This window comes from Quercus lobata, chromosome 2 (genome assembly GCF_001633185.2).
Source record: "Quercus lobata isolate SW786 chromosome 2, ValleyOak3.0 Primary Assembly, whole genome shotgun sequence".
NCBI lineage: Eukaryota > Viridiplantae > Streptophyta > Magnoliopsida > Fagales > Fagaceae > Quercus > Quercus lobata.
This window is the reverse complement of record NC_044905.1, coordinates 79,504,883-79,517,030: the sequence shown is the minus strand read 5'-3', so window position 1 is coordinate 79,517,030 and position 12,148 is coordinate 79,504,883. Positions and strand designations below refer to the sequence as shown.

The 12,148-nt window shown below is 34.1% G+C and overlaps 1 protein-coding gene across 1 annotated transcript; it reads left to right on the top strand.

Moving 5' to 3' along the window:
* Positions 1-7,476: 7,476 nt before the first annotated feature.
* LOC115976777 (7-deoxyloganetin glucosyltransferase-like) lies at positions 7,477-9,205 on the top strand. The gene is made up of 2 exons (XM_031098269.1): positions 7,477-7,993; positions 8,084-9,205. The coding sequence occupies exons 1-2, from the start codon at positions 7,477-7,479 to the stop codon at positions 9,013-9,015; spliced, it is 1,449 nt and encodes a 482-aa protein (XP_030954129.1). The 3' UTR covers positions 9,016-9,205.
* The last annotated feature ends 2,943 nt before the right edge of the window (positions 9,206-12,148 follow it).

The following is a 12,148-nucleotide window of genomic DNA, read 5'->3' as shown; positions in this document are numbered from 1 at the left end:
CCATAAAGCAAATGCACCACACACACAATGGTACAATTTAATTCTAACCGCAACAGGAACAGGAGCTACTCAGCATTGGTATGGGTACCCTTCACTTACAGCTTCCCAAACCCATAATGAGTGTGACTACGCTTTATTAATATGGAAAAACTTTTTCGAAAGCCAAAATACCCACTGCAACAAATCATATATCTCACTTATTATCATAAACACTCTTCAAATACAGGGAATGAAAAATGGATTTCAACCTCTGAATTTTTTTTTTTTTCCTTTATGCCAGGTGACTGAATATCATGACTTAAAATAGTAAACAAGAATCGAAAAGCATAAATAGATTATGTTACACTACAAAATACTTAAACCCTTTTTACATGTTTAGATTTAGTATGAGAGATGTTGTCACACCAAATTTCATACCAAAAGCTCATTCTTGCATCATATTTCAACTCACTCAAAGTTTAGTGCTAAACTTCAATTCTTTAACCAAACAAACAATCTTTGAATCACATCAAATTTTATAGAAAATTAGTTCCTTGTGTTTTTCAGTTTCTTCCTTGAAATTTCAAGTGTTAATAGCTCCCTTTTTTGTTTGGACTGCAGTTTTAGGGAATATTTTGACTATTGATAATCTTAGGAAATGACAGATTTTGATTTTGGATTGGTGTTGTATGTGTAAAACAAATGGGGAATCTGTTGACCACCTCTTTGTCCATTGCTCTATTGCTTTTCATTTATGGTCTATGGTGTTTACTCTGTTTGGCATTCATTGGGTTATGCCGAAAACAGTGGTGGATCTATTGGCTTGTTGGCAAGGAAAGTTGGGGAGGCATCGGAATTCAACTATTTGGATGGATGTGCCCCATTGTTTGATGTGGTGCATTTGGAGGGAGAGGAATAACCGGCATTTTGAGGATTTAGAGAGATCAGTTGCAAATCTTAAACTCTTCTACCTTAAAACTCTTCTGGATTGGGTTACAGTGATTGGCTTTCGTTCTTTTTCTTCAGTCCATGGTTTCATGGACTTTTGTACTTTATGCACTTGATTTGTATTTGTCCTTGATGTATACTTCCTGTATACTCAAGTGACACCCCTCTTCTTTTTAATATATTCTTATTACTTATAAAAAATAAAATAAAAAATAAAAAAATTTTAAGCTGGTTACTCTCTGTTGGAAGTAGATGAAAATAACATTGTACCATGTTGTTGCCAGCTTAAAAAGGTCATCATCAAGTGATTTTCCATATTGTATAAAAAATGATAACTCCAACCTAGGAATCTTACCTCAAAATCTCAATTATATTAAACAGTAAACCAAATTATCCTAAAACAAAATTACAGAAACACTCCATTACATTTTTTAATGGACCAATAGTCAATAAGTTTTAGCCCCTAGTTGAAACTCTTAGGTTACTCTAGAATCATCTAGACTCTAGATCCCAAATTCATCAATGGCTTGTTATCAAATAGGATTATAGAAATAACAAAAAAATTCTACAAAATCCTAAATATAACTTCTCTTTAGACACTAAAATTATTAGAAAGAAGAAATTTTTGTCAAAACTCTTAGGTTACTCTGACCATCTCATTGCGTGATGTCCAAGAACAATTCTCTAGGGAGAAGGTACAAATGCAATCTGATATTTCAAGTTTGTCAGAAAAGCAGACCTTGTTTGATGCTATGCTCAAAGAATGGGAATTGAGAAGTGGATCATTAGAAAAAGAAATAAGGCAATCTAAGGCTGAGAAAGTAGAACTGAAAGTAGGCCTCGTCAATGGGCCGGGCCGGGCCGGTCCGACCCGTTTTTACTTGGCCCATGGGTCTAATGGGCTGGGCTTAACGGGCTGTTGACTAGTCAATGGGCTGGGTCGGGCCGGGCTGGATGGAAAAATCCTAGCCCATGGCCCTACCCATGGGCAATGCCCATTTGGGCTTTAATGGGCTGGGCTAGTGAGGTGGGTTTAATGGGCTACCCATGGGCATTTTTAACAGGTCTTCAATGGGGTTATAAAAATTTAACCAAAAAAATTATAATTATATATTATTACAAACTATCAAATTGAACAATTAAATCTACTAAAAAGATTCTATTAAAAAAAAATACTAAGACATACCTCTTAAAAAGGTACTAAAATAATATTAATTAACTTTTATTGATAAGAATAAATAAGTACATTGAATTAATTATCAACTCTTAAAGGAAATATTTGAAGAATAAAATATCAATTCTTAAAGGAAATATATGAAGAATCAAATAACAACTCATTAAGGAAAGAATTTCTTCCAACCAACGGTAAGCTTTTTTTTTTTTTTTTTAAGGAATTTCTTCTATAATTGTAACTTGTAAGGAAAGAATTGGAATTTATCAAAGGAAAGAATGACTTTCTTTCTAGAGGCACAGAGGTAGGGCAACAGTCATCTTAGTAATTTTGTTTTAAAAATCAAAACTACTAGACTAATACCAAAATATATATTTATTATGCATATTGTATCACAATCATTCCAAGTATTTAGTGGTTAGGTGTGTGGTCTTAAAGTTTTTATAATGTCTAAAGTACAATCCCTCACCCACCCAACCCCCAAATTATTTTGTTATAAATTTTGGGTAATGAGTCAGGCTAACGGGTCGGGCTACTGGGCTGGGCTAACGGGCCGGCCCACCGGGCGCCCATGGGTAAAGAAACCAACCCATAGCTTGTCCCATTGGGCTACTGGGCTGCCACGGGCTTCAATATTACCAGGCTGGGCTGCCCATTAGCCTGGTGAGCTAGCGGGCTACTGGGCCAGCCCATGGGTCATAGGCTATTTGATGACCCTTAACTGAAAGGTTTGCATGTTGCCCATGAGATGGCTTTGCAAAGTGAGATCAATCAATTGAAGGATGAACTCATTGAAAGGAGGGAAAATGTGGAAATTTTGAATAAAGATTTTGTCGGACTCAAACTAAAATTTGATATGCTAATGAAATCCAAATTTCATTGGGTGAACCCTTTGCATAGCAGCATAAGCTTCCATGGCAGAAAGCCCTGGAAAAATGGCACATTGTCACTGTCTTCTCCATAAGAGCTCTAATCAATTTTGCAATCAGACTTTTGCAAACCAAGAACTGAGAGTAATTTGGTAGATAGAACCATAGAACATGAAAATACATATTCTTCTCACTATGACACAAATAGCTTAATTAACTTTATGACTAATCAACAACAGCAGGGTGTGGACATTTTTACCAAAAAATAAAAGAGTATCTAACTATCTGGTAGGAAGAAAGTTACATAGATCCAAATTATGTATCCAACCATAGAGCAACAACAACATGAGAATCTATTTCAAATTATTAATCTTAACCAAATATTGATATGCACAACAATATCTGATATATCACGTCATCCGCACGGCGAAACCAACATGGCGATCCACGACCCACGAATTCGCGATCCACGACCCACGATCCACAACCGGAGCAGTGCAAGTACGAGCTCGTCATGGAGCAAATGAAGTTTTGGGTTTTATTGAACCCGAGTTGTGAAATTTAGGATTTTTTGTTTGTAAGTTTTGTTGATTGATGTGTTTTTGGTTGATCTATGAAGTTTTGGGTGTTTGAGTTGATGGGTTATTGTTGGACTATTTCACCACCTCGCCGGAAATGAAGGCTCCGGCAAAAGTTACAGATGAAAGAGACCTGAAAATGAGAGAGAGGAGAGAGATGGGAGAGAAAATATAATTTTGAGATATAATATTTTATTACGTAGATATATTATTTTTATGAGTAAAAGAGGAAAATAGAAGTTTGGGATGTGGAAGTATTGTAAAATGGTATGATATAATAATAAAGTGACTTTTTAGAATTGTAAAATAGAGTAGCATTGGAATTTTCCAATGCTGATGCTTTTAGTGGATTGACGACAAAGACTAAAATAAAATTGATTTTCTTTTTTAAGGAACATTAACAGTGCATTTCATTTGCCACGTATGATTTTTCTGTTAGTGAATTGATGACAAACACTAAAATAAAATTGTTTTTTTCTTTTTTTAAGGACTACATTAGTAGTAAAATCATTTAGAGAACATAATAGAAATAAGTTCAAAATATAGAAATAAAAAGTGTATTTTTGTCTATATAATATTCTCAGGAAAAAAAAAAAAAAAGTTAGGTTCAAGTTACATCCGGTGTAACTCCACAAGAATTACACATTTTTTAAGCCGTAGATTTATGAGAGATCCAACGGATACAAACAAAACACCAATATCTATTACGACATTAAATACTTACCTAATTAATACTCTCCTCATTATCTCTCTCCTCTTTAAATATTTCTTATGTCTCTTTTTCTCTCTCCTTATTGAGTCTTTCTTTCCATTTTCTTTATAATTTCTCCTACGTTTCTACTTTCTTAGTCAAAAGCTTCTGCCGTGAACTGAATGGCCACACTGCAAAATTGTTTAGCAGTTTCTTCTTTTAGCTTCTGCCTTGAACTAAAATAAAGGAAGTCAAAAGCTTCCATGTTTTATTGAATGTATTCCAATTATATCATCCTGTTATGCTCTTAGTAATAAATTTGTGAAACAGCTTGGTTTTTTTTTTTTTTTTTTTTTTTCTTTCTGTTGGTATGATAATAAATTTGTAAACACAAGTTTTGTTTTGTTTTTTTTTTTTTTTTTGAGAAGCCAAACACAAGTTTTGTTTGTATGAGTGTCATTCTACTAATTTCAATATTTGTAAAAATATGAATAATTTAACTTCTTCTGAATAGACTCTCAAAAAAAAAAAAAAAAAACTTCTTCTGAATAAAATGGAAAGTCAGCGGTAGTAGAGTTAAACAATTGGGCCTATCTTGAGTTTCTCTCTCTTCTACATCTGGAGACGTTTAATAAAGAGAAAGGTATTTAAGATTGTAAGAACTTATAGGCCTCTAGCCATACTATTGTCATACGATGAGGGTAAACATTAGGATGAATTTGAATTACAAACAAATTCTAATTGGATCAAATTTGGATAGTTACTTTCTATCTTATTGTAATCTATACAATCTGATAAAATTTGGTTTATTGTCTTCATCCATTTTTCTCTACTAATGTTTTTTTATTTCTCCTTATTTCTGCACTTTCTGGCATCCTTGAACGTAATTCATTTTTTTTTTAAATATTTGTTAGGAATTTAGATACAATAGTACTTACTCCTTGAAAATTTTATTTCGTTTTTTTCAGTAATTTTCTGAACATACTATCAAGGAGAGAGAAAAGAGACATAAATCTACAATGAAGTGATATTCATGGATGATTTGTTGGAGAAATTGTAAAAAAAATGGAAAGAAAGACTTAATAAGGAGAGAAAAAAGAGACAAGAAATATTTAATGAGGAGAGAGATAATGAGGAGACTATTAATTAGGTAAGTATTTAATGTTGTAATGGATAATGGTGTTTTGTTTTTATCCGTTGGATTTGTCATAAATCTATGGCTTAAAAAATGTGTAACTCTTGTGGAGTTACACCAGGTGTAACTTAAACCCATCTAAAAAAAATATATATATATATATATATTTATAATAGAACTGATATTGATGCTTATAAATAAATAAATAAAAAAATTGATATTGATGTACGTATTAAAATAATAATACTAAAATATGTCTAAAATAAAGTTTTTTTTTTTTTTAGAAATAATTACATCATGTTGCTAATCCCGCGCAACTCGACACTTTTCGTCCTAGACCCCCAAGCACTTTGTGCATGAGGAGGTGCCAATTCAATTACAAGACCTTTGACTAAAATAAATAATCTTAATCGTTATACTTGTGGTGTTCTGATACATGGGCAGAGCACACAAATTGAATAAGTATTAAATAGTTATAATGTTATATTAAAAAAACAAAAGAGGTAGAGTTTGAATTTTTGAATGATGCTCACGTGGGTTGTCAGTGACTTGTCATTTGTCAAGCACACAAAAGGAAGAGAGAGTATATTATAAGATATAATGAATGGGCATATACGCGCAGCCGAAAATCCCATCCTATCCTATTTTACCATTCTAAAAAGCAACTTTATTAATTATACCATACAATTTTACAACATACCCAACATTCCAACTTTTATTTTTCTATTCTACACTTTAAAATAATATATCTACCCAATAAAATAATATATCCCAAATCCATATCTATTCTCTCCCTTCTCTCTCCTCTCTTTGATTTTTAATTCTCTTCCTCCGTCTCTCTTCCACTGAAACCACCACCTCCACCGTCCAAAAAGGCCTCTGTCTCTCTTCCATTGAAACCACTAGCACCTTCACCGTCCAAAAAGGCCTCTGTCTCTCTTCCATTGAAACCACCAGCACCTCCACCGTCCAAAAAGGCTACAAAACTCAAACAAAATGCCCCTGCTTCACTGGCCATCATCCCACCACCGCCAAAACAAAACCCACAAATGACCAACAAAAACCCAGCAAAATCAGACCCATAAATGAACAACTCGCACCACAAATGAACAAACCCATAAACCGATCTCTGCGCCGATCTCCACACCCAACGCCAATCTCCACATCCCACGACCTCCATGCCCAACGGCGATCTCCATGCCCAACGACGATGTCCACATCCCACGCCCAATGCCCATCTCTACGCCCAACGCCGATCTCCACACCACACCCAAACACCGATCACTGCGCCAAACCCCAAACGCCGATCTCCACACCACCACACTGATCCGCAATGAGAGGGAGAAGAGAAATAATGACTAGGTGGTGGCTTGCCATGGCCGGTGACAGTGGGTCAGGCCATGGTGTGGTGGCTATGGGATTGAGTCTGAAGAGAGGAAAGCTGAATGAGAGAGAAGGAAGATAGAGAAAAGAAAAGGAAATAATGAGAGAGAGAGAGAGGAGAGAGACAATTAAAAAATAATTTTTAGAAATAAGATTGTGCTACAGTAGCATCTTACTAATAAGATTCTACTGTAGCACAATTGTAAAAATTTTTACAATTCTGAATGTTTACAAGTCCAAATGCTGGGTGTTTTTGGGGTTTTTATGCTAAACCCATCTTACATTTGGCATATCCATGCCCAGGTGCGGATGCTCTTATGTGACAAACAATATTAAATAGTTATAATGTTATATTAAAAAAACAAAAGAGGTAGAGTTTGAATTTTTGAATGATGCTCACGTGGGTTGTCAGTGACTTGTCACTTGTCAAGCAAACCAAAGGAAGAGAGAGTATATTATAAGATATAATGAATGGGCATATACGCTTATGTGACAAACTATTGTTAGGAGTCATTCTTTATTAAGCAAAAAGAGAAAAAGATGTCCATTATTTGAAAGAGTCAAAGAGTCTCACATGTTTGGCGTCCAAGGAAGGAAGAGAAGAGTCAAAGAGCAACAGCTGGATATTTCTCATATGTTTGGCGTCCAAGGAAGAGAATGTATATATTACAAGACTAGGCATATGTATTTTGCATTCACATCCACACTACAGAACGAAGGAAATGGATTCAAAGACACAAGTAGCATATAAGCCTCATGCAGTTTGTATTCCATGCCCAGCTCAAAGTCACATGAAGGCAATGCTAAAGCTTTCAAAGCTTCTCCACCATGAAGGGTTTCACATAACCTTTGTGAACACTGAGTTCATCCACCAACGTTTTATGAAATCCAGAGGTCTCAGCTCCTTAGATGGCTTGTCTGACTTTCGATTCGAAACCATCCCCGATGGCCTTCCTCCGTCAGATATCAACGCCTCCCAAGATATCCCTTCTCTTTGTGAATCCATTATGAACAACTTCTTTGCTCCATTTTCTAACCTCCTTGTAAAACTCAACAGCTCAACTTCAGATAATCCTCCAGTTACTTGTATTGTTTCAGATGCTGGCATGGTGTTTACAATTATTGCTGCTCAAGAATTCAAAATCCCTGTTGTGTTCTTCTTCCCTATCTCTGCTTGCAGCGTAATGGGTGCTCTGCAGCTTCCTTCTCTCAAGGACAAAGGCATCATACCTCTTAAAGGTGTAACAAAAAGTGCAAAATCCAATTTAAATCTTGCATTATTTTATTGTAATTAATCATTGTATGCTGAAAACTTTTTTGTCTTTGCAGATGAGAGTGATCTAACAAATGGGTATCTTGACACAATTATAGACTGGATTCCTGGTATGAGAGATATACGTTTGAGGGATCTTCCAAGCTTTGTACGAACCATTGATCCAAATGAAATTGTTTTTAGATATGTGGTTGATGTAGCAGAGAGAGCTCCTAGTGCTTCAGGGATTATTGTTCACACATTTGATGAGTTAGAACAAGAAGTTTTGCATGCTCTCTCTACCATGTTTCCTCATGTATATGCTATTGGCCCTCTAGAACCACTACTCAATCACTTATCCAATGATCATTTGGAATCAATTGGGTATGGTTTATGGAAGGAAGAAACCGAGTGCCTCAATTGGCTTAATTCAAAGACACCCAACTCTGTGATATATGTGAGTTTTGGTAGCATGGTTGTCATGACACCATCACAATTAGTTGAGATTGGTTGGGGACTTGTAAATAGTAACCACTCATTTTTGTGGATAATTAGGCCTGACTTAGTTGAAGGCGGATCAACGATTTTGTCACCTGAATTTCAGGAGGAAATTAAAGAAAGAGGTCTAATAACTAGTTGGTGCCCTCAAGAGGAAGTGCTAAACCACCCCTCAATTGGAGGGTTCTTGACACATAGCGGCTGGAATTCAACCATTGAAAGTGTATGCGCAGGAGTGCCAATGCTTTGCTTACCATTCTTTTCAGATCAGCAAACAAATTGCAAGTATACTTGCAATGAATGGGCCATCGGCATGGAAATTGACTTTGATGTCAAAAGAGAGGAAGTAGAAAAGATGGTAAGAGAATTGTTGGAAGGAGATAAGGGAAAGAAAATGAAGAAAAAGGCCATGGAGTGGAAAAAATTGGCTGAAGAGGCCACAGGTCCACTTGGTTCCTCATCCATTAACTTAAAAAATTTGGTGAGTGAAGTGCTTTTATCAAAAGGCTAATGTACCCTGCTATTCTCCTTAAGCTTAGGATCTGTTACTTCGCTTGTCTTTAGACTCTCTCTCAATTTGGTCTTCTTTTTTTAAAGTTACTTTTAATATTTTCTTGTTTTTTCTTGTTTCCGAGGTTTTCCCTTTGTTGTATTGTTAATGTTAATGTTTTTTAATAATAAACTGAAGGTATTATTTAAGATATAAACATTTAGATTTACTGCACTAGAACTCTCTGACTGAACCCAATTATATTACATCCTAAACATAGCATTGAAAAACAAAAGGACACTAAGAAAAATCAATAGCCCTACTGCTTTGATCTCTACCCGTTGTTACCAAAATATAAGTGGAAGTCTTTTAATGGAATGATGGATCACATCACTTGTCCACTATGAAAACCTTATAATTTCTCCAATTTTAGGATATGTCTCCTAAATTATTCATTCTTAAAGTGTTTTATTTTTTAATTTTAGAATTAAATATGGGACTAGATAATAAATATTTATCCAAGTGAGTTATTAAGTTCAAAAATCAAAGAGTTTAGAATAAATGAATGGTAAAAAAAAAAAAAAATGCTTACCAATAATTAAAAAAATGAATAATTTACATTTTATACCTAATAATGTCTTTATAAAATTTTTTAAAGAGTTAATAAAATATAAAAATGATTATCAATAGTATTTAAATTATATATATAAGAATTATATTACGTATCTTATTGTATATATTTAAGTGTATCCATTCATATGTATGAGGTTACAAGCTAGTATATTCAATAGAAAAAAAATAAATAAATTGGATTCAAATTTTTTTTTAAAAAATGCTGACGTGTAAAATTGTGAAAAAATCTATTAAAAGTCAAAGGTTTTGATTTTATATATACTAGCATTTAACCTGTATAATGCGTGGGAACATTATACATATTTAAAATACCATCAACTTGACATAGCAATGAAGTAGAATACATTAAAATTAATCTGGGTAATGTAGTACATCCATTCATTTTATAGAACAATTAAATTTTGTATCTCAATTATAGCAAAGAACAATAATGTTTACAACATTAATTTATTTATTTACAATATAACAATGGATAGTATAAAGAAAAAGAATTTAGTTTAAAAGTAAATTAATTTTAAATTTCAAAATTAGAAATTAAAAATAATCGTATAAAAAAATGTAAGCAATAATCTTAGCATGGTCTGCAGACTTGTGGAAAAGGGGTATTTGATCCAAACCTAATCCACAGTGTATATTGTGGGTTCTTGGTCCATGATAGGCAATATTGGCACGCAAATCTACAAAATCACCTCCAAAAAAACAGAAAAGGAAAGAGTTCAAAATGAATGATTATGTAGTAATCATAACTATTCTGTTTAGATGGAGAAGAATTTTAAATGCAGAATACAATCAAATTTGACATGGAATTAAAGCCAATAAAACATAGTTAAAAATCACAACTTTACAAATTTTATATAAACTTATAACGTATTACACTCGAAATATCCTTATACTTGTAAAAGAAATATCAAGACAAAATAAAGAAATCTAGAGATAATATAATATAGATAAAACTTCTTTATTCAAGTGGTCATCTACATTACATTATAGTTTTTGGATATCTCTATCTCTCCCTATCATAATTGAACACACACATTTATATATGTTATTTGAAGCATTCTTGATAGTGCCAAACTATTTAATTGGCATAAGACGATGACAAACTTGATTGGCAAGAGGAGGTGGCAATCTTGATTGAGTTTTAGAGGTTACACTGCATGCCAAAAAAGTGTCTACCACTTTACATTCATAACAACTTAAACTATATTACATATAATTTCGGTACTATGCATACATTAGTTAAAGTCATAACAACTTTAACTATAGGGTAAATTCCACAAACCTACCCTGAGGTTTGTGGAAATACCAATGAGGTCCACAATATTTTAAAACCTACCAATTTAGTCCTTAAAAGACAATTTTATCCCTACCCTTCAGTGATAATACCAATCTTCCTCATCTTGCTTCTCTCTCTCTCCGTTCCTCTCCCCTTCTCTCTTCTCTCTTTCTTTCTCAAATCTCTCTCAAAACCCACCGCCCAACAAACCCATATCACCCACAGCCACTAGAAAAGTCACTGACCACCACACTCATACCATCTTCTCCGGCAATAATTTTGGCATCGTTGACCGGGAACGAAAGGCTACTCCAGCGAATCGAGCCGTACAGTCTCTCAGCGTCAAGAGGAACGGTGTTCTGAATCAAAACATGCTGAAACTTATCCTCAAGCCGAGACATCGCATGCTGAATCGCCGAATATGCTCGATCCACAATCTCCGAATCGGACCTCACCGAATAGAAAGAGAATTTTTTTTTTTTTTTTGTCTGAGCTGACATAAATAAATCTTACAATTTTATGGATGATTGTTCAGTAATTTTATCATGTGTATATGTATTGGTTTCTTGAAAAGTTAGTGGATGTTTCTGGGTTTGATTTAAAAATGGGTTCTTGGTGGTGAATGTTTTGTTTAAATGTGTTGATTTCTGTTGGTTTGTAGAGTAGGTTTCTGGGTTTGATTAAAAATGAGTTTTTGGTGGTGAATGGTTTGTGTAAATGTGTTGAATTTTGTTGGTTTTATAGGGTATGTTTCTGGGTTAGATTAGAGATGGGGTTTTGGTGTTGAATAATTTTGTGTTGGTTTTAAAAGAGTAAAAAAAGAATTTATAAGAAAAGAAAGGAATGGCGGGACAAGTATTGGAAAGGAGCCAAACAGTGATTTTTGAGAGAGAGATCTGAGAGATAGAGAAAGAGAAGAGAGAAGGCGAGAGGAGCAGAGACAGATTAGAGAAAAAGAAAGAAAGCTAGGACAAAATTGTCTTTTAAGGACTAAATTGGTAAGTTTTAGAATGTCATGGACCTCATTGGTATTTCCACAAACCTCAGGGTAGGTTTGTGGAATTTACCCTTAACTATATTATCTGTTTATTGAGAAACAAACACAAAAAACCCAAAAAATTCAGCTCAAAAACAAAATCATAAATCTCAAAGTCCTCATTTTCTCAAACCCCAGCAAAATCATCAAATCCCAAAGCCACAAGCCCAGAAAGTTCAAAACTAGAAAATCATCAAATCCCAGAAGCC

Coding starts and splice junctions, on each gene's coding strand:
- LOC115976777 (XM_031098269.1), top strand. CDS start 7,477: ATGGATTCAAAGACACAAGTAGCATATAAGCCTCATGCAGTTTGTATT. Junction 7,994..8,083: donor AGGCATCATACCTCTTAAAG/GTGTAACAAAAA, acceptor TTGTCTTTGCAG/ATGAGAGTGATCTAACAAAT.